This window comes from Lagopus leucura, unplaced genomic scaffold (genome assembly GCF_019238085.1).
Source record: "Lagopus leucura isolate 7727_CA_CO unplaced genomic scaffold, USGS_WTPT01 Super-Scaffold_760, whole genome shotgun sequence".
Lineage (NCBI taxonomy): Eukaryota > Metazoa > Chordata > Aves > Galliformes > Phasianidae > Lagopus > Lagopus leucura.
The window spans coordinates 13121687-13144100 of record NW_024962257.1 but is presented as its reverse complement, the minus strand read 5'-3'; the positions used below and the strand labels follow the sequence as shown (position 1 = coordinate 13144100).

The 22414-nt window shown below is 55.3% G+C and overlaps 1 protein-coding gene across 1 annotated transcript; it reads left to right on the top strand.

The window, feature by feature from the left end:
- The first annotated feature begins 561 nt into the window (after nt 1-561).
- PPL (periplakin) lies at nt 562-21885 on the top strand. Its single transcript, XM_042864466.1, has 22 exons — nt 562-696; nt 6580-6679; nt 6887-7041; nt 7418-7538; nt 8087-8212; nt 8457-8498; nt 8579-8740; nt 9338-9445; nt 9666-9761; nt 10965-11087; nt 11805-11951; nt 12302-12453; nt 12726-12823; nt 13406-13563; nt 14290-14468; nt 14617-14755; nt 15041-15234; nt 15843-15993; nt 16288-16371; nt 16776-16892; nt 17574-17666; nt 18291-21885. The coding sequence occupies exons 1-22, from the start codon at nt 635-637 to the stop codon at nt 20973-20975; spliced, it is 5292 nt and encodes a 1763-aa protein (XP_042720400.1). The 5' UTR covers nt 562-634; the 3' UTR covers nt 20976-21885.
- Nucleotides 21886-22414: the final 529 nt, after the last annotated feature.

Here is a 22414-nt window from a genome sequence, read left to right as displayed (position 1 = left end):
GCCACAGGCATGGATGCAGCACTGCAGGTGGGGGCTCCTGAGGGCAGAACAGAGAGGGACAATCTCTGCTGTAGGAATAGCTGAGGGCTGCAGGCATTGAGCCTGGGGGAGGCAAGGCTCCAGGGTGGGGGGGGGGCTGCAGCAATGCCCACTGCCTACAGGTACAGTAAAATGGGAAGGGACTCCGTGTCAGGGGGGTGCAGCGATAGGACAAGGGGGAACGGTTTTAAACTAAGAGAAGGGAACTTTAGGTTGGACGTGAGGAGGAAATTCTTCACCCACAGGGCTGCGAGGCACTGGCACTGCTGGGCAGAGCTGGGGGTTCCCATCCCTGCAGGTGTCCAGGGCCACGGACGGGGCTTTGTGCCCCAGGTACCCGTGCCTACTGCACAAGGTGGGCTGCGATTCCCCTCCCTTCACCCCCCTTGCACAGGAGCACACAGGAACCCCCTCCGGGCTCCTCCCTTCCACTCCCAGTCCCGGCTCCGCTCCCCGGGAGGGCAGAGGCAGCCGCAGCCCCGTCCCCGCCTCCCTCCCTGGGCCCGGCCCCGCCGCCGCCGTTCCCGGCTCTCAGAGGGCTCCCGTCGGCAGCGGGGGAAGAGCAGGCGGAGAGCGGGCGGCGGCCGGGGACGCGATGCACTCGCTGTTCAGGAAGCGCAACAAAGGGAAGTACAGCCCGTCGGTGCAGAAGAAGAGGTGAGAGTCCCCGCAGCGGCACCGAGAGCCCCCAGCCCCAGGTTGGCTTCTGCCGGGTGCTCCCATCCCACCCGGTGCTGCGGTTTGTGGGGCAGCCCCGAGCACCCCCAGCTGCGAGCACCCCAGGATGTGGGCACCCCGCTGCATAAGCACCCCCAGGTTGGGGTGTCCCTGTCTGCAGATTCCCTCAGAGCAAGGATTGGGCGTCCCAAAGTGCAGGTTACCCCCGGGGGAGGGCAGCCCGCGGTTTAGACCCCCCAGGTGTGAGCACCCCCCGGTGCCATCCCCAGAGTATGGGATGGCATTCCTTGGCTGATGTGACCGTCCCCTCCGCAGCACTGTGGGCAGGTGCCTTCACGTCCCGGTGTGTGCCAGGTGAGATCCCAGAGCGGAACGTGGGGTAAAAAGTCTTCAGCCTTCGTTAGCGTTTTCTAAGGATCATTTATTCCCTCTATTCTCTCTGGGTTTTGTTTTCTTTTTCTTTTTTTTTTTTTTTCCTTCTCAACTCTATTGGTGTGAGAGCGTGCTTCAGTTGTCTTGGTTATAAAACCAACCATCAGACAGATGCAGTTAAAATGGAAATCAATGGGGAATTCCCCTCCGAGGAGGCACGGCTGTGCTCTGGGCTGCAGCATTCACTGCGTGCCGTGGGCAGACGGGATGTATCCCCAACGTGCTGAGTGCTGGGATCGGTTTAGCAGGGCTCATCCTTGTTGGTCTCTGCGTTTAGGAGGAGCCCCCAAGGGGAGGATGCTGCTGCCTCAGTCTGGGAGCGTGGTGAGCACTCAGGTGCTGCTGGGCTCCCCCTGTTTGGGGCCAGGCACCTCTCACCCCGGGGAGGGCTGACAGGAGGAGATGGGGTGGCCCTGAACCCCCCCACAGCCCCATTCAAGCGGTCCCATTGCCAAAGAAAGGTGCCAACACCCTGCTGTGGGGCTGCGGCACTCTGGAGGCTGCAAGCCGGGCTGGTCCCTTATTTTTAGGCTGGATTGTGCTGGGGCCGCTTTGTGGGGGGCCCCTGGGGGGGCCCCCCCCCCCCCCCCCCCCCCCATCCCACCTCCCCCCTGTACCCCTTCCTGCTTTGGACGCAGCCAAGAGGGGGCTGTGCCCATTAGCCCCAATTTGTTCAATCCTGCGTTGGAGTTTACAAACAGCTGCGCAGGCAGGGAACACTCCCACTGTGGGGAAACTTCCTCACCATCGGGATGGGGACGCCGGCACCCGACCGGTTGAACCACTCATGGGAGAAGGCAGTGGAAGACAGCAGGCAGCCGCCCCGTCCTGCGCTCCGGGCAGTGCCAGGCTCCCAGCCAGCACGGGAGGTACTGAGCAGCACTGCTAACATCAGCCCAGCAGCGGGCTGTAAGCAGGAACGGGGGGTCTCAACACGGTGGGAGTTCCTCCAACCTTTGTGCAGCGCTTTGGAGAGGCGGCGATGCCGTGCTGAGGGTGCTTGGTGCCAGGGTGCCGCGGTGACCGAGGCTTGGCAGCAGCACGGTGGCATGGCACCAAGCCGGTAATGGTTTGGCGAGTGCAAGGTTGTGCTGGAGCTGTGCCCAGCAGTGTTGTGGAAGGAGGAGATCGCTGCCCAGGCCGCCTGTGGAGCAGCAGGTCACATCCTGCAGTGGGTCACAGCCCCGCCAGGAGCCTCTCCCCCTGTCCCTGTGTTTAATCCTGGAGAGGATGTGAGGTGCAGGACCTTGATGTGCCAGCCTCAGCAGCGCCCGGTTGCTCCTGCAGAACATCCCTGCCACCCAGCTCTGGGCGCCCATCCTCTGGCACTTCCATTTGCAGGCAGTGCTCCGTGGTTTTGTCTTCCTGCTGCTCAAATGTATGGGGCCTGTTTTGTAGGAATGTCCTCATCCCCTTTCTATCCCTCCAAAAAGAGAGCAGGAAGAAGGGCACAGCTGCGGGAGCCTTCAGAAAGCTCCAGTCCGGCTGCCAGGGCTGGGTGTGCCAGGAGAGGCATTGCTGTGGGTGCAGCATGTGTATGTTTATCTTATTAGATTTATTTTTAAGAGGAGCCCAGCGCCAACCACGCAACAGGTGCCAGAGGTCCCACATCCTGAGAAGGCAGAGTAGCCATGTCATATGGGAGAACATCCCAGATCCTCCCCTGCTCCCTTTCCCACACCCCAAAACCAGGAGGTGCTTTACAAAAGGAGCTCAGGAGGCGAACAACGCAGATCAGTCTGATCCTGGAGGAGTGACTGTGGGAGATCACCCGTGAGGAGGGTGGCTCTGGAGGCTCAGGCATGTCCCCAAAGGGGGTCCCCACTCCAGAGAGACCCCACACCCCCTGCCTGGCCCAGCCTCTGAGATTGGAACTGGAGGCTCAGGGGTGGGGGGGACCTGGCTGTGGGGCTGGCACCCATTTCCAGAGGCTGTTTTGCAGGGCTGGAGTCAGCAGGACTGAATAGACAACCGGTGAGTCAGGGCGCTGCTCTGTATTTATAGCACAGCGAGCCTCGCCATCGCCTGCCCTATTTTTGCTTTAATTTCCATGCACATTACAATAACATATCACCATTAATACAGGGGAAGATAAACACAACCGAAACAAGGCGGGCTGAGCCTGGCTGCCTGCTGGCCCCAATGTGTGCTGTGACTTTGGAGCCAGGTTTTGGCCTCCCCCAAATGGAAGGTATGCTGGCTGTAGCCCGGCCCTCTGCTCTGCCCCCATCCCACACCAGCAGTGCCGTTATATGGCACAGAGGCACTGCGGAGGGAGTGCTGTGCATAGGGTGGTTGCAGCTTCCCATGAGAGCAGGGTGCAGGGTGGCACCTGGCTGTGAGTCCCATTCTCGGGGGTTGTGTGCTCTGCTCTGTGTGAGCACTCCCTCGTTTTAGGGGTGTGGGTGAAATCTCCTCCTTGTTTGAAAAAGAGAACATTTGGAGGAATCCCAGTGCACCGCTGCAGTCCTGCCCTCATCCCACACACCCACACCTGTGTGGGGTGTTTGCTGCAGGGAGTGTTATCAGCAAAGGCATGGGCTGATAGGAGGAGAGAAGGAAACAGAGGGGCCACATCACTGCAAGGTGCAAATTATGGCACAAGGCAGAGAGCTGAACGGGCACACAATCTTTGCTCAGGGCAAAGCAGGGGGAGTGGGGGGGTTTGCCGGGCCGGAGGTGCTGGCCTGGCAGGGGAGATCCAGGCAGAAGGTTGGTTTGGAGCTCAGTTCTGTTTGGCACCATCTCTTCAGCATCACCACGTCGGCCCAAAAAGCTGGGAAGAGGGGGTTCCCTCCTGCTGTGGATGCTCGCATACCCTGCAGCATCTCGGGGCTCTTTTGGGGAACGCCCGAGTGGCTGCTGCCAGCTCTCAGCAAAGCTGGAGCTCTCCCAAGCACGGTGAGCCAGGGCAAAAGCATCTCCTCTCCCTGAAGAGCAGAGAGCGGCTCCAAAGCTTTGAGCAACAGCCGGTCAGGCACGGAGCAGCTGCCTCCTCCCTGCTCCCCAGCTGGGAAAACCCAGAGCAAACCCTCCCCATGTGCTGGAATCGGCCTGGCCCTCCACTCCAGAACAGAAACAGAGCCATTGTCAAACACAGCCTGTCACGAACTTTATCATTTTTTCCTTCACAATCAGAAAACTCTTTGGAAATGTTTGAGTTCTTCAGCAATGGCAAAGCCTGTTTTTCCAGGGATTTTTTTTTTTCTTTTTCTTTTTTCTCCCATTTTCAAACAAAGCCCTCTCTATCTGGGCTTTGCCTCTCCCTTCCCTCTGCAGGCTCCTTGCTGTGGCCGTGCCCCGAGCACTTGGGTCCTCCTGCAGCAGTTGGCTCTGTGTCCCAACCCAGTGAGTTCTCTGGAGCCCCTCTGCCTTTCCTCCTCCCTCCCAGTCTGGTTCAAATGCTGCCCCTGTGTGTTCGAGTGGCAATTTCTGGAGGATTGGGCAAACCTCTGGCACAGGAGAACGGGCAGTGCCAGTGCCCCTGTTGCATTCTGCATGCAGGGATGCTCCTGGCAGGGGCTGGTAGCACCTCCTTCTCTCTGGGTCCTGATGCCACAGAGAGATGGGCTTTGCTGGTGCAGATTCCCTCAAGCAAGCCAAGAGACCAGCTTGGAAAACTCCAGTCGCTGTGGATCCCAAGCTGAATTTTATTTCCCTTGTGCAATCTGGACATTTCTACATCACAATCGAAACTGGAACTCAGAAAACTCCATAATTCTGTCTTTCGGGCTGGCTTTTCCATCCGTGCTACAGATCCCTAAAGATTCATCCCTGGGATCCCACTGCCAGCACGGGGCAGGCATGCAGGGCAGCAAGATGCTCAGCCCTGCAGAGCACTGATGGATGCAGCCACCGCCCTGCTCTGTGCCCTGCTGATGACACAGCATCTGTATAAAGAAAAGTCAGTGCAAAGCCTGCCCTGCTGTGCTGGAATCTCTCAGGGGAAGTGGGACCTGCTGTCAGTGTGTGGGGCAGGGCTTGAGGTGAGGAGCAATGAGCCCAGAGCTTTTTGTCCTATTGAAAGAGATGACACGTGTGGCAGATGGGGACCTGTCCCAAAACTCAGCATCAATGCCAGGAGCTCGGCCAGACCCAGCAGGCTGAGCTCCTCTTCCCCAGCACTGCATTGGGAAGGCAGCAAGCCACGAGCAGCCTCACCCCAAGGACACTGGAGGTGTTGAAGGCGAGGTTGGATGGGGCCTTGGGCAGCCTGCTCTGGTATTAAACGTGGAGGTTGGTGGCCCTGTGGCAGGAGGATTGGAGCTTCATGATCCTTGAGGCCCCTTCCAACCTGGGCCATTCTGTGATTCTGTGACCCTGCATTGCTCCCAGTGGGACCAGCTGCTATTCCCACTCTCTGCATTCCATCACCAGGATGCCCACATCCCCAGTAGGGGACTGCTGTCATTTTCCCATTGCAGCCAGGAAGCTGCAACTCACCTTATAGTGCTGCTCCCACCTGGGCTGTGGTCCACAGCTTGTGCAGGAGACACAGGGCACACCGAGCAGCAGCTCTAACGGAGGTCAGCCTTTCCACACGCCGTATAACAATTAATTCTGCTTCCACGTGATGAGATCATTAAGGCTCGTTATCTCCACTCGGTAAATGATTGGGATTAGAGTGAGCCAAGTTTCAGCCCTTATAGCAGGACCAGCTCTGGGCTCTGCGACTGTTTGGGAGCATGAAGCACGTGGGAGTGTGGTTGTGTTGGTGCCAGGGGGATGCAGCCCTGAGCTCTGCCCACAGGCTGGCCAGAGCCTCACATCCCATCAGCACACTGCAGCCAAAATGATGAAATGTTTAAAGTAAGCATGGCGATGCAGAAGCTGTGGCACAGGGTGTTCTGGACATTAATAGAAGTGTTGGCTCCAGCTCAGCTGTCCCTGCTGGGAACATTTGGCTAACCCCACACAATTCCTTGCTGATGCAAAGCAAAGCAGACGACGGGCCCTGCGCACAGCCACCAGAGAGGCTTGCATCCTGAGCACGTAGAGAAGGGAAGGAGGAATCCTGCCTGGCAGGAGCCGGAGTGCACAGGCCCAGATGCAGCGGGTGCCATCCCATTGCCTTTTATTTGCTCTAAACGGTGCACACCTCCCTGCAGAGCTGCTATCTGCAGAGGGAGGCAGGGTGCTCTGTGTCAGGGTGTGAGCAGCACTCCTGCCCTGCGCCCTGGCTTCAGCCATGGCATTGCTCCCATCGAGAAGCCCCGGCCACCACCCCCATGCTGGCAGCACGGCTGTGTGTTTTGGAAAGTGTTAGAAAGGCAGCAGTGAGTCACACACAGCTGCAAGGCCTGGCGAGCTCGGCTGGCCCCCAGCCATGCGGTGGGGCCACGGCGTGCTGAAAGGAGCCCCCTGGGATGTGGCCCCTCTGCACGGGCACCTGCAGCGTGGTGAGCTCCTCTCCCTTTTCTCCTTCCCCAGCATCTCCAGCAAAGAGCTGACCGAGCTCATCGAGCGCCTGCAGAAAAATGCCGACCAAGTGGAGAAGAACATCGTGGAGACTGACTCCCGAATGCAGAATGTAAGTATGAGCTGTGGCCCCGTGCGTGCCAGTGCTCCCCAGAGGTGGGAAGGGGACCACGTTGCCCTCTGGCCAGCCTGCCCATCACTGCTGCATGGGAGCAGTGCAGAGGGAGGACCTCATCTGGCTCCCACCCCAAGGCACATGAGCATGGATGCTGTTTCTTTGCCCTCTGTGATCATTTCTCCCCACTCTCTACCCGCCCAGGATTTGCACAAGATCAAGGCATGCCAGCTAGCACAGTACAAGGAGCTGACAGCTCAGAAGCTGACGGAGTCGGACAAGCTGCTCTATGTGCTGGATGGGGATGCAGCCGTTGCCAGGCACATGAAGCACCCCCAAGGGGACATGATCACTGAGGAGTGAGTACAATGGGAGGGGATGGCCATCTCCATAGGTTCAGCTCATAGCCCCCTGTGCACAACCCGCAGGCGTATATTGAGCATGCCACCCACCAACAGCCCCATGTAAAGCCCTGCAAAGCACTGTGGGGCAATAGCTGCCCCCCACCCTGAGCTAGAGAATGTGCAGAGCAGCCTTGATGCATGGCAGCCTCTGCCCTCTGCTGCCCAGCTCATTGCTCAGTGCAGCCCCCTGCCCCCGTGGCATGACTGAGGTTCCTGAGGGCAGTCTGAGCATCACAAGGGGGCTGGGAGGGGACAAGTGCAGCTATTGCTTAATGGCTGGGCTGCTCTGTACCAACATCCTGCATCCCACCTCATCCTTCCCTTCCCGCAGCATCCGGCAGCTGAAGGAACGAGTGGCAAATCTACGTGTGAAACATGACCAGATCTACAACTTCCCCCTGCAGCACATCGAGCCCCAGGTCAACTGGTGCACGGTGATCGAGGAGAAACAGGTACTGAGGGGACAGCAGTGCTGCTGCCTGGGGACTGTGCTCCACTGGGGACACCTGGGCTGAGAGAAGAGAGGCTCCTGGGTGAGCTTGGGCAAACCTCTGCTGCTCTGCATTCAAGGATGGAGACTACGCTCTCTCCACTCTCTAAGTGCTGCCCTAACACTGCAAAAGCTTCCCCTGGCACCCAGCTGCCAGTTCTGCTCCAGTGTGTGCCCCCTGCTTCTCATCCTCCCGCTACCTGCCGCTGGGTTCTTAGTAACAGCCTTGCAGTTATGGGAAGTGCCCAGCCTCACCACCCCCATTCTCTGCATGCGTTGATCCATGATGCACAGGGGATCCCTGCTGCATCAGCTTCACTTCCCAAGTTCCCAAATCCCCTTTATCATGGTGCTTCACAGTCCGTGAGAGCCTCCATGTCCCCCAGCAATACCCCAGAGCCTGCCCCAGCCCAGCTCCACATCCGGCTCCAGTGGCCAAGAAGAGCCACTCAGGTCCTGGCTGCTGCGTCCCATTCTCCTGCCATTGACCCCATATCTCATGTGCTGTAGGATGCGTTGTGTGGCAAAGGCTTTGGGACTGATCTGCCGCTGGTCAACAGCCAAGTAGAAGAGCACAACATCTTCCACAATGAGGTCATGGCCATCGGCCCGCACATCACCAAGGAAGGCAACAAGGTCAGCTCTCCTGCTCCGTATCCCGCTGGAATAGGGACATCGTGCCCTGAGGGAATGCAGGCAGCTCCCAAGCCTGGCCTGAGCTGGGTGGGTGCCCAGAACCCACTGCTCGTCTTGGAGCTGAGCATCCTACATCACCTCCGGCTTCATGAGGAAGCTGACCCCACAAAAGCCCTATTCAGCCCCATTCAAACTTCCCCTCTCTGCAAGCACCCCCCAACTGCCTTTCTTCTCCCATTCCCAGGGATACACGAGTGACCTCCAAGCCAAGTACCAGAAGCTGCTGGTAGGAGACCTGTGGGATGCAGGGCTGGGGTGGGGCAGGGAGAGGAGCTTGGGGCTGAGCTCTCCCTTTCTCCCTGCCAGGCCAGCTCGCAGCAGCGGCAGCAGGACCTGAACTCACTGCAGGACTACATGCAGCGCTGCACCAACAAGCTCTACTGGCTGGATCAGCAGGCAAAGGACCGCACGCACTACGACTGGAGCGACCACAACCTGGACTACCCCAGCCGGCGCCGCCAGTACGAGGTGGGAGCACGCTCACACCTGTCCCTTCTGCCTCAGTTTCCCATCATTAAGCACTTGGAGGTCTACAGGTGATAGGATGGAAACACTAATCTCAGGACCACAGAATGGTTTGAGGTTGGAAGGGAACTTACGGTCCGATGGTTCCATCCTGCTGTGGGAAGGGACACCTCTCACAGAGCAGGGCACCTCCAGGGATGGGGCACCCACGGCTCTCTGGGCAGCACTGCCACCCTATAAGTGAAGAACTTCCTCCTAATTAATTAAATCTTTTAGTTTAAAACTGTTCCCCCTTGCTGTTACTACGCTTGCTGGTAGAGAGTCCCTCCCCAGCTTTCCTGCAGCTCCCTCAGGCACTAGAGTCTCCTGGAGCCTTCTCCAGGCTTAACAACCTTGCCTCCCGCCAGAAATAAAGCCAAGAGGAAAGCTGGCAGGTTGCTGGCTTTCCTCGCCCTTATCTCAGCATTAGCTTGGCAAGAATCCCATCTTCAGCAACATTTGCAAGGAAAGGAAAAACAAAAACCACAGTGGGGAAACAGAGCACTTTGGGTATCCCCTTCTGTTGGCGTGGGGGTCAGCAGCTCTCTTCTCTCCATCTAGAACTTCATCCACCGGAAGCTGGAGGAGAAGGAGGAGGCCATTAACAAGCTGCATGCAGATGGAGACCAGCTGCTGGCCCAGAACCATCCTGGGAAGAACGCCATTGAGGTGAGCACTGGTAACGTGCTCATCCCTCACCATGGGGAGCTGCAGCCACCACGAGGCTGCCCCTCAGCCTCCTCTGCTCAGGACCAAACCCACAGCCCTTCCCCATCTCCCAGCCCTGTTTGGGGCACTGCTCAAGATGGGTGCTGCAGGTTGGGGCCAGCTCAGGCTCACCCCACGGGGCTGCCACCGCCCCAGGTGTTGACACAGCACTGCATTACAGGCACACATCGAGGCAGTCCACGCCGACTGGAAGGAGTATCTCAACTTCCTGATCTGCGAGGAGAGCCACCTCAAGTTCATGGAGGACTTCCACAAGGTACCAGACTGCTGGGACTGGGCCTTAGGAACTGAGGCTGGCACCCTTAAAGGCCACTTGTTCCCAACCCTGCAATGAACAGGGACACCCACAGCTCCATCAGTGCTCAGATCCCTCCCAGCCTGAGCTTGAGGGTCTGCAGGGACGGGGCACCACTGCCTCTCTGGGCAGCCTGTGCAGTGCCTTACTGTCTATATTGTAACAAACTTCTAATCTAAACTCCCCTCTTTTCGTTTGAAACCATTTCCCCTTGTCCTGTCACAGCAGTCCCTGCTGAAGATTCTGTCCCCCCCTTTCCTCGAGTCCCCCTTTAAGTACCAAAGGACCGAACTCAGCTTTCCCTGCAGCCTTCTCCTCTCTGCACTGCACAGCCACAGCTCTCAGCCTGTCCCAATGGAGAGGGGTTCCATCCCTCAAGTCATTTTTGTGTCCCTAAAAATCACCTGCTCCATGCACCAGCACCACTTCTCGCTGTCAGCACCCTCACACACAGCAGAGGTCCCTGCTCTGCCGGGACTCACAGAGGCTCCTGCCACTTCTCTGCCACCTATTTACCACCTCATCCCCCAGAGAAGCCTCACATCACGCAATTGAAGCTGCCCACCAAAGCAGCATAGCTGCGAGTGGGGAAAAACCTCACCTGCAGTGCTGTGCTGGCTGCAGGGAGCCTGCATGGAGCTGCACAGCCTAGCTGAGCGCTGCAGACAGATGTCTGCCTGATAAATTGCATCTGGCAGCCTGGGAGGCTGTGCAGGGAGCAGGTCGGGCCGGATTCCTCTCCCACAGCCTGGGCGTGGTGAGGACGTGATGAGGCTTCTGCCAAGGGGGAAGCGGGGTGCCCAGCCCCTCAGTGCCTCCTGTGGTACCTGCCCAAATAACTGCGCCGTGGGGTGGCTTGTGTGGGGAAGAGCCGAGCTCTGCCTGCTCCTCCTTGTTGGCAGCAGGGAGGAGCGCGTGGCGTGATGCTGCCCACGTGAAACCCCAATTAAAGGTGGGAAGGGCTGGGAAACGTGGATTGAACAACCTGCAGGAGAAAAGCACGCGATGAGCTGCCTCGTTCTTTCTCCCCCAGCTGGCTTTCCCTGGCTCTGCTCTTGCAAATAGCAATTCCTCATCCTCCTCTATGTGTCTCACCCGTGGCACCTTACAGGGATTGTCCCTGCTGCAAGGGTTCCCCTAGTGAGAGTTTCTGCCTTTCTGCAGTTTCAGAAGGATGCAAAGGACGCCCAGCAGCTCTTGAAGAAAGTCGATACGGACCTGGACCAAAAATACAGCCCAGAGTTCAAGGACAGATACCAGCTGGAGTCGCTCCTCAGGGAGCTGGATGTGAGTACTGACAAGGGATCCAGAGCATCTCCATGGCACCACGGTGCAGTCCCTGTGGGGATGGGCACCCAGCCCTGCTCGCTGGCCATGCTGCTGCCTCCCTTCACCTGGCTCTTCCTCTGCCTTGAGCTAGGGACTGCCTCTCCCACAGCAACGTAATTGCTCACCGGGCTGGTTTTCATTTGTTCACCCATTGAGCTGGTGCTCATAAAGGGTAGGAGCATAATTAGACCTGCTGCCGGAGGAGGCGGTGGAACAAGCTGTGCTGGGGTCTGGCTGTGTCCTGAGCATGATGCAGCACTGCTTGGTGCAGCAATGACTCTGCCCTGGGTACCCCTCTCCTCCCACCCCAATGGCCATTGCAGGACACCCACCTGCCCAGACACTAAGAGAGCAACCTATGCAGAGCTTTGCAAGGTGCTCATTAGAGCAAATTGCTGGGAACAGGCTTATCCCAGCACCACACTCTGTAGACCATGCACCAGGCACAGAGATTCCTTTCTCAGTCTGGCTGTAGGAGCAGCAGGAGGACATGGGAGCATTCAGTGCAGGATCCCAGTGGCTGCAGAGCAGGACCCAAAAGCCATTCCCTGTTGCGCAAACGAAGGAAGCTGAGGGCTCTGTCAGTCAATATAAGCTCTTCCCAGCTTTGGGGGCACAGGAACACATCCCCTCTCCCTCCTTCCCACGTTTCTTTTACTCATTCCCCCATGCTAGGACCAAGAGAAGGCCCTGGAGAAGTACGATGCTGTGGTGCAGTCGCTGCAGGAGCGCAGCCAGCACATCCTGCCCCTGCGGTACCGCCGGCTGCCACCGCCGCAGCCCATCCCTGTGGAGGCTCTGTGCGAGTATGAGGGCGAGCAGGTAATGGCCCCGGGGTGAATGCAGGGGACAGAGGTGACACCAGCACCAGGGACAGGCTGAGGGGGATGGGTAAAGCACAGCCTCCAATAGCCCTGCAGCGGTGGTGCTTGTTGCACACCCTCTGTGATGCTACGCTGAGCTGGGGGTAGCAAGGTGACAGCCACACCAAGTGCCACGCAGGAGCAGGTCCTTCCACCGAGGGACCCACAGCAGGTTCAGGAAATGCCACCTCCTCCCTGCCCCTGCTGCAGTGACTGGCTGCAGAGAGATGGCTGGGGGCTGTGGGGAGCGAGTCCACGAGTGCAAGGGGCACAGCCTGACCTGCTGCTGCTGCTTGTTCACATCCCCAGGGCCAGATAACCCGAGGAGCCCATTACACCCTGCAAAAGAACAGTGGAGACATCTGGGAAGTGATGGACGGTGCAGGAGGTGCCATCAGTGCCCCAGGTGTCTGCTTCATGATCCCCCCTCCAGATGCAGAGGCAATAGCACTGGCGGACCAGTAAGTGCAGTACCACAGCATCAGACCCTCCCAACACCACCCCTCCAGCCAGGTTCTCCAACTCTAGGGAGGAGTGTGGGGAGTGCTCCCATCCTGCTGGGAAGCATTCAGGATGAAGCACCTCTCCTGCAAGGGAAGACTCTGCTCTGCCCGCTTATGAACATGGATGAGGGTGCAGAAAACCTCCCAGCTGGGTTTCTCCCCACTTTCATGACCCAGATGAATGCTGGCAGGGCAGCTCTTACATTGTCCCCATGCTGTCCCTTCCGCAGGATTGCTGATAGCTATGTAGCTGTAAAGGAGAAGACCTCCAACTGCAGGAACATCCTCCAGCAGCGCTACGAGGGGCTGAAGGCTGACAGCATTGGAGGTATGGCTCTGCCAGGGCACCCCTTTCACTGTTCCTACACTGCCTTGAGTTCAGGGGTGTCTCTCTGCTTTGTCTCCTCAAAGAACAACCATGCAATCCTGCACCACTCCTGTCCTCTTACTCAGGAGATAATGGTGGAACATAGAGCACAAACACCACTTGGAATCATAAAATCATGGAATGGTCCAGGCTGGTTAAGGTTTTTGAGGTCACCAAGTCCCAACCATCAGCGTGACCTACAAAGTCCCATCACCGAACCACATCCCTTAGTGCCACATCCATACATCTCAAACACCTGCATGGATGGGGACACCACCACTGCCCTGGGCACACACCAGTGCCTGAGCCACGCTGCCTTTGACTCTTGCTGGTGGCCAAAGCGTTGGACTGCTGCTTTGTTGCAGTGAGAGGACAGCACTGGCAGCTTCTCCTCTCCTCGTCCCAGGTGAAGTGCTGGGACATGCATGGGGCTGGAGCAAGCACGTTGTGGCTACAGCAGGCAGAGAGTGGAGGAGGATGTAGGTTTCATGCTCAGTGGTGGGATCGAGCTGTTCTCTAACCTGCTCCCTTTTCCTTCCCCAGATGCTGCATCAGTTCAGGGCCGCCAGCTTCTGGCAGGGCTGGAGAAAGTGCACAGTGACCTGGACAAGTTGGAGAAAGCAATAACAGCAAACCTCCGTCCACCGCTGGAGCAGAGTCGGGCTGTGCAGGACAGCACCGAGCGCTCCAAGGACCTGAAGGTACAAGGCCATAGGAGCAGGCACATTGTGCCACGGAGGGACCCTGCTCCCGAGGCTGGGGTCCTTCCAAGGGGTCTTCAGGGTGGTTCTTGGTGTGCTGCATGCTGTTGGTGCTCCCAGAACTCCATGAAGGCATGGAGCAGCGCTACCACCGGCTAGTGACCAAACAAAAATACCAACACTTGCAGTCCAAGGCACAGCTTCTCCTTGTGCACAGCTCAGCATCTGCTCCGCTAGGCAACACTCCACTCCCTTCCCCTCCTTCTGACCCCTAATTAATTCAGGCTCCATGCCACAAACCTCCCTCGTTCCAGGAGGCAATCCACCTCCTGGCTGTGTCAAAATCCAAGTGCCACCACAAGTGAAAGCAAATTGCTCCGGCTGTCTGCAGCACTTTGATGTCCAGGCAAGAAGTCAGCCTTCAGGCTGCAGAACCCAGTGGTCCAGATGAGCTCAGCACGTTTCCAACAGAGCTAGAGCTGCTGTGAACCAGTCCTTCCCCAGCCAGAGCTTCCTTGCTGAGGGCTATCTAGCCTGCTCTGACAGAGTTGGATACGAGCCTGGATGGAGAAAATATCCTCCTGTTCCCTCTAGGGCTGAAAGGCATCTGCCACCAAGCACACACCTCAGCCCTGCCCTCCCCTCTTGCACCAGACACACACAGGTCAGCTGTTTTTTCCCATAGCCACAAGGTTCAGTTGCTACAAAGGTTTTTCCCTACCACAGAACATAACCAATGAAGTCCGTCGCATCGAACCAGAGAAAATGAGGAAGGTCCAGGACTGCGAGGCCTTCATTGAGTCCGTGCCCAACACTGGCAGCGCTACGTTGGTGAAGAACAAGGTGGAGAACACCAACAAGAAGTATGACCGTGTGGTTCAGCTGCTCAGTGCTGCCCAGGAGAAGTAAGTCATGGCTCAAGCCCAGCAGAAAGTCAGGTCCAGCAGACTGGCTTGGTGGTGATGGGTTGATGTTTGGACTTGATGATCTTAGAGACCTTTTCTAACCTTAATGGTTCTATGATTCAACACCTTTCCCCTCGCGTCCATACAGAGTTGAGGTGGCCACGCACCTCGAGAAGAGTCTCCAGCAAGGCCGAGACCTGCTGTCCACATACGAGAACAAACTGGTGACAGACGACACTGTACCAGAGGACCTGCGGGTGATAGACCGTAAGAAAGAAGAGCTGCTGGTGAGTGTTTCCTGCAGCCAGTTTTCTACCCTATTGACATGCTTCACATACAGAACTGCTTCCCAAAAGCTGTGGCAGCTGCTGCCCAAGCCCCAAACTTGAATTGGTGGCAAAAGGATGACTGCCCCAGCAGGGATCCCACATTAACCGTGCCTGCTTTCAGTTCAGCTCCAATTTGCTTTTCTCCAGCCTGTCGTCAGTGACACCAGCACAGTAGATGGGGACCAGTGACAAAAGCCTGGCACGTGTGCAGCCCTGAAGAACCTCTCTCTCCTTTTTCCACAGGCCATGGGCTCTGAGCTCCAATCCAAAAGGTTCTTGCTCAATGAGGCAGAGCAGAACTTGCTGAGGACAAAGACCTGCTCCAACACCCTGGCCAGCAAGTTCCAGGAGCACTGCCCTGACATTGAGCGGCAGGAAGCCGAGCTCTACAAGCTCAACCAGCGCTTCAACAACCTCAGCAAGCAAATTGACCACAGGTGAGGCCCTAGGAGTGCACCTAGCTGGAACTGGACCAGCCTGGGATATTTACGACAGGGAGGAGCCATTCTAAAATCAGAAGAAGCATAATGCTGTCTAGGAACGGGCAGTTGCAGATTGGCTTCCAGGCAGTGCCAAGGAAGAAGCAATAGATGTTCCTGGCACGTGCTGGCTGGGTAGGTCTGGGCAGCCTCTGGGATTAAGTGTTCTTGCTGCAGAGATGGGGACCTTGGCAAGACTTGCCTGCACCGGCAGTAGGTGAGATAAGAGCATGAGCTGTCATCCACCCACATCTGCCTCTGCCTGGACCACAGCACATCTTGTGCTTTCTTATCCCCCTACAGGCTTACACCCAGCATTCAGCATCCTCCACATTCTCCCTGCAGTTTCCCTGTGACTCATTTCTCCTGCAGTTTCTACTTGCTTTCATACCAACCAGGTGGCACTGATTCCTGCAGAAGAGAACCTGCAGGGAGGGGGGTGGAGAACAGCTCCAGCTCAATTCTATGTCTGGGGAGCAGGGAAGGGGAAGCAGGGACCGATGAAGAGGTGTTCGCAGAAGACGACAATGGAGAATGTGCTGACATTGAGTCCATTTCCCCTACAGAACACAGACCCTGCAAAAAGCAAAGAGTGCCTATTCCAACTACCGCACAAACTATGACAAAATCAACCAGTTCCTTTGCAACATCCCCAACTACGAGCCGCAGGAGACGGACAACATCCAGCAAGTGGAAGTGAAGCTGAAGAACCAAGCGGTAATTCTTTCTGAGAGCCTGGGCTGCTTGGGGGGAGGGGAAAAGGACCACTGAGAGATCGTGAATGGAGTCAAACAGGTCCTGCACATAAAATGGGAAAACACACAGGCTTAAGCAGCTTTACTTTTACACTACGAGGTCCCACATTCTTACTTGTGACATGTTTGTAAATAACAGGACAGTGCTAGGAGGTTGCAATTCTTGGTGTTGCAACTCCAGTGGCAACCCTCCCAAAAGGTAAACGAAGTCTTTGGGCTACTGCATTCCCTTTGACTGCATCTTTCTTTGTCCCAGGCGCTCCTTGGTGACATCGCAAGCAAAGAACAGGAGGTACAAAAAGTCTCTGCCACAGCTCAGCAGTACCAGCAGGCAGTAAAGGTAAGGGCTGCAATTCTGCCAGCAGGAGGACTCTTTACATCCTACTGAGAGCTGCCTATTGAAGGCTTAGGAAGCCTACTGCCCATGCTCAAACAGCTGAGGAGCTGAACCCAGGTGATGTCTGCTCCAGCATGGACATCATGTGGCCATTAGCCAGGATTTCCTGCTTGGGAAAGGAGGTTTCCACTCCATGGCCAATATTGGTGAGGTGACTGGCAAGTTTGGACATACTGCTGTGGTCACCAGGCTATAGGAATGCCAGAACCTGCTCAAGAGCCTGCAGGGTGACCCACAGATCTCACCAGCTTGCCCAAAACGTGGCCAAGGGAAGAAGTCAAGAGAGATGGAGCCTGGGAGGGTGACCAGGAATCTCACCCCTTCCTCCTGGGAACTTCTTCCCACAGGACTACGAGCTGGAAGCTGAGAAGCTGCGGTCCATCCTCGACCTCGAGAATGGACGCAATGGGTACATGAGCAAGAAACCCAGGCTGCAATCTCCAGCTGCAAAAGTGAAAGAGGAGGTAAGCAAGCAGTGCCCTACAGAGAGCTAAGGCAGCTCACAGCCTGTGGGGCCAACGGGGATTGTGCAAACAAGCATTTCATGGTCAGCAGCCTCAACCCCGGAGTGGGCTGCAAGGGAGGGCAGAAGAACAAGGAAGGATGGCCATCATTCTGAAGCCACCCATTCTTGCGGCTCAGATGGCCAGAAAGAGGGAGGGAAAACACTGGAGTTATCACTTCTTTGTCAAAGAGGAAAAGGGAAAGAAAATACAAGCGAAGATCTTGAAAACATTTCTTCTCTTGGAGTCATTTCACTGCCACAGACAGCATCCCTGATAGAAGTGCTTATGGAGAGAGCAGGCCACCAGCCACTTGTTTGCACAGGATCTGTTTGCTTCCATCCTCAAACTCATCCTGCATATCGAGGCAGGCAAAGTGCCCACGTGGCTCTGCCTCAGTTGTATCTCTTTTTGCAAGTCTTGATTAGGAAAAACCCAGTTTAAAGAGGTGAGATTACACATGCCCCAAACCCACTCTCCCTGCCTTGAAGCCAGTCTGCTTGCTCTTATAGGAAGGTTTAAGAAAAGCACCCAGGGTTAGCTCATGATGGCATTGCTTCTGTTAAGCAAGTCTTGACCCTGGTCAAGATCAGGGATGATCGCTGGTCCCACCACCTTTGCTGAACACTTCTTGTCTCCTAGGAAGCCATTCTGGCAGCCAAGTTCACCGAAGTGAATGCTGTGAATAGGCAGAGGCTGCAGAACCTGGAATTTGCTCAGAACCTCCTGCGGCAGGTAAGTCATCCCCCACACACAGAGGCTCAGGGCTTGGCTGTGGCTCCTGAGGGTCAGCTCACTGCAAGCTCAAGGTCTTGGCTTAGATCTCTGCATGCTGCAGGTGGGCAGCTTGACACAGCTGCAACAGGCTGTGGCAGTGTGATTCTGAGAGAATATGAGAATCACACACACACGTGCCTTTGCTATTACAAGCTGAACTGGAAACAAATCTAGCTAGCATTTCATACCCCTGAACCCATCAGTCAGCAGACACCTCAATGAAGAGTTCTGCCTGGGATCAGGCACAGGCTCTCCACGTTTTCCACTCATCCTTGGAAGCACTGTTTCATTTTTAACGCTTTCTTTATGCCTTGCTCATACCAGAATTGCATCTCTCTCAGCTTAAAGCTTTGTCAGGTCAGCAACAGGTAGTATCACTGAGAGCGATTTCCAGGCCAGAAATCCACAGAGCAGTTCAAGAAAAGCCCATCTGCAAATTGGCCCTGTTGAGCCTTTGCAATAGGCAGCCTCCATTAACCCAGATCAGCATCCTCCTGTAGTACTGCCACAGGAGTGAATGGAAAATCAAATAACCGAATGAGCTTACTTGGTGCTTAACTACACGCTCTTTTTCAACCACAGCAGCCAGAGGTTCAGGTGACGCAAGACTTCATCCAGACCAAAAAATCCGTAAGGCCTGTGGAAGAAGTCTGGAAGTTGAAGAAAGAGCTTGCGGATGAGACTCAGCGTCGGCAACAGCTAGAAGCTGAGATCCAAGCCATCCAGAACAACATTATCCACCTGCAAAACCAGAAGCCCCAAGAAACCGTAGTTAAGAAGGAATTGGTGAAGAAAGTGCCGGACCCGCAGCTGGAGGAGAGCTTCCACAAACTGCAGCAAAGCCTGGCAGAAGAGCAGCGCAAGAACCAGGTGCTGCAGGATGAGCTGGAGGCCCTTAAAATCAGGCTGCGTGTTTTGGAGCATGAGAAGAAGGAAGGAGGGCAGGAGTATATAGTGAAAGAGGTGCTGCGTATCGAGCAAGATAAGGCTCAAGCTGAAGAAATCTTGAGGCTCAAAGAAGAACTGGAAGAGCTCAGGAGGCAGGAAGGAACAAGGGAAAACGAGGTCAATCTTTTACGCCAACAAATCGCTGTGCTGTCCAGCGAGAAGAACAAAGAGCAGGAGAAGGTAACAGAGAAGGAGGTGCTGAAGCTGCAGAACGATCCCCAGCTGGAGATGGAATTCCGGATGTTGCAAGAGAACAAGCAGAGGGAGAGTGCCCTGAGGCAGAAACACGAGGAAGAGCTCAGCTTCCTCCAGGAGAAACTCAAACGCCTCGAGAAGGAACGGGCCATCGCTGAGGGCAAGATTACTGTCAAGGAGGTACTGAAGGTGGAGAAAGATGTGGCCATCGAGAGGGAGGTGAATGAGCTCCGGCGCCAGTACGAGGATGAGAAATCCAAGGGGCGTTCCAACGAGAGGGAGAAGGCCGAGCTGCTCAGGAAGATCCAGCTGCTGGAGGAAGAGAACGCCAAGGTGGTTGTCCAGGAGAAGGTGAGGGAGATCGTGCGGCCGGATCCTAAGGCTGAAAATGAAGTTGCCAACCTTCGGTTGGAGCTGGTAGAGCAGGAGAGGAGATACCGGGGTGGTGACGAACAGCTGAAGAGCTGTCAGAATGAACTGGCTGCTCTGAGGAATAGAGAGCCGCTGGTAGAAGTCAAAGAAGTCATTAAGGAGGTCATTAAGTACAAGAATGATCCAGAAACTGAAAAGGAGCTACAGCGGCTCCGTGAGGAAATCATAGAGAGGACGGGAGCCATTGAAAGAGCTGACCTTGAGATCTACCAGCTGAAACAAGAGATACAAGCTTTGAAAGACACCAAACCTCAAGTGCACACAAAAGAAGTTGTTCAAGAAATTCTACAGTTCCGGGAAGACCCTAAGACAAGAGAGGAGGTGGAATCTCTGAGAGTGCAGCTGGCCGAGGAACAAATGAAGCACGTTGACCTGGAGAGAGAACGGCTCCTCCAAGAAGACAAAGTAAGACAGAAAGAGGAGGAACTTTCCCAGGTGAAGGAGAAAGTGGTCCAGCAGGAAGTAGTGAAGTACGAGCAAGATCCTGCCTTGAAAGCTGAAGTGAACTCCTTCTCGCAGAGCATCGAGAGTGAGCTGAAACAAATCGATTCCCTCCGTGAAGAACTGCGCAAGCTGCAGAGGAGGCGGTCTGAGCTGGAGCGACAACTGGAAGAACTGGAGAAGGAGAGACAGGCCCGCAGAGAGGCAGAACTGGAAGTGCAGAGGCTGAGGATTAGGCTGAACGAGCTAGAAGAGCAAGAGAGGGAAACGACGGAACGAGTAACAGTGAAACAGAAAGTGATCCTTCAGCAAGATCCCCAGCAAGAGAAGGAGCACTCCCTCCTCAGGCTGGAGCTAGAAGAAGAAAAACACCGGAGACAAGTCTTGCAAACTGAACTGGAAGCCTTGAGAAAGAAGCTTCTTTCGTTGGAGAAAATGGAGGTCAAAGAGAAAGTTGTCTTTTCAGAAAGTGTCCAAGTGGACAAAGGAGACACGGAGTATGAGATTCAGAAGCTGAAGAGCAACCTGGAGGAGGAGAGCAGGCGTAAGAGGGAGCTAGATGCAGATATCAATAGGCTTGAAACCAGGCTGTCCGAGGTGGAATTCAACAACTCTAAGTCATCGAAGGAACTAGACTTACTAAGAGAGGAAAACCACAAATTGCACCTTGAAAAGCAAAACCTGCTGATGGAAACAAGGAGGCTGCAATCAGAGATTGAACTCACAGCAACAGAAGCTCGGGATTTGAGAAACATGACCCACGTGGACAGTGGACCAAACCTAGACTCCAGATTCCAAGCTCTGGAAAGAGAGTTAGATGATCTGAAGCAGTTATCAAGAGAAAAAGATGCAGAGATCGAGCAGCTCCAGAACCGCCTCAAGACGGTGGCTATCAAGAGGGAGCAAAGAGAGAACCACCTGAGGCGCTCCATTGTGGTCATCGATCCGGACACGGGCAAGGAGATGTCTCCAGAGGAAGCTCACGTGCTCGGCCTCATCGAATGGAGCCTCTTCGTCAAGCTGAAGAGTCAGGAATGCGACTGGGAAGAGATCTCGATCAAGGGGCCGAACGGGGAATCATCCGTGATCCTCGACAGGAAGTCAGGCAGAGAGTTCTCAATCGAAGATGCCCTGAAGAGCGGCAGACTGAGCACGGCCCAGTACAACAGTTACCTCAACAAGCAGATGTCAATTCAGGAGCTGGCGGTCCTGGTGTCTGGAAGCGATTACCCAGTGCTCGCTCCACTTTAGAACCTTCCCTTAAAGGCAGCGAGTCAGAGCTGCACCACTCGTTAAGACTACCAGATCACTGCAAATCCTCGCCCTCCTTTGCGTCTTCCGAAATGCTACAGCCTCTGCCCAGCCGCGCTATGAAGCCGCACTGCTTGCTGTCATACGCTGCGGAAAAGCACCGCCAGTAGTGGAAAACACGTTTGTCAAGGCTACAACTAAACCTTCTCTCCCTCTCTGCAGCCCTACCCAACCACTCGACAAACAAGATGACAAGCTGAAAACAAGTGAAGTACCTGAAGTCCGAAAGACTCAGCCAAACCTGCAGTTTCTTCAACACACAGCCACAAAGGCAGGAAAAAAAAAAAAAGCAAAGCACAGATGTTAGAGAGACTGAAGGTCAAAATGATTCTGGGGTGACCAGCAAGAGCTGGGTGCATCAGCTCCACGTTGGTAAGGCATGCAGTTTGACTGTGGACAACCAAATGATGGGGTTATCCTCGGAAATAAACGGCTCTGTAAGCAAAAGGCGTGATGCACACCTCGCTTTGGTATCATCACATCAACACCGAGACCTTTTTGCTCACCGGCGTGCTGATGCTGCTGGGCAAGAGCGAAATGAAGCACAGCAATTTGATGGTGTCAGCCCTGGATTCAGGAGGAGCATTCCTATACCAGAGTTCACCAAGAAGCAGGTGAAGAGCCGACAGCAGTGCCAAACACAAGATGCTGGTGCAAAGCATGCAACCGTAACCAAACGCAGAGTGCCTTCAAAACACACTTAGCTCACCTCGGGGCTGAGAGCCATTCGTGCTGGTATCTTATGGAATAGAGTTACAGCAGCTACACGTCTCACTTACTTGTGTACGGGAACGGGAAGTAGAGGGGAATTCTATTTATAGTATGAAATAAAAACATGCAGTGGTTCCAATCAGGTGCTTGTTTTCCTTTATTGCCGACGGCGGTCTCTTGATCCTTGGATTTACAGGAAGATGCCAGTTCAGAGTCAATGTTAAAAATAAATCAATAAATAGGACTGTTCCTTTGACCAGGCCCAGCATTAGCATTAGATGGGAGGGAACTGCACCACCAAGTGAGACTGCAGCTACAGGAAGAGGGATTTATGCTGGGATGGTACCGGAGACTTGTAGAGCGCAACAAATCGTTTCCTTTACCCCAATTTCTGCTTTGCCAGGGCAAGGAGCCTCTCCCCTCTCTCTCTCCCTACCAGATTGTAGGCATGCAGACAATCAAAATTTAAACCCCAGGATCTTTTTCACATTATGTCACCACCTGACACAGCAAAAGCTCCGGCAGAGCAGAGCTGCCTTTTAACCATACTCACATCCAGCTCTGCCCCAATCAGCCTGCATTCTTCATGTGATGCCTCTCCTTCCAGTAAGCGCAATACCTGAGCCCCAGCAAACTCTGCCACCAACAGAAGCAGCAGTGAGCATTCA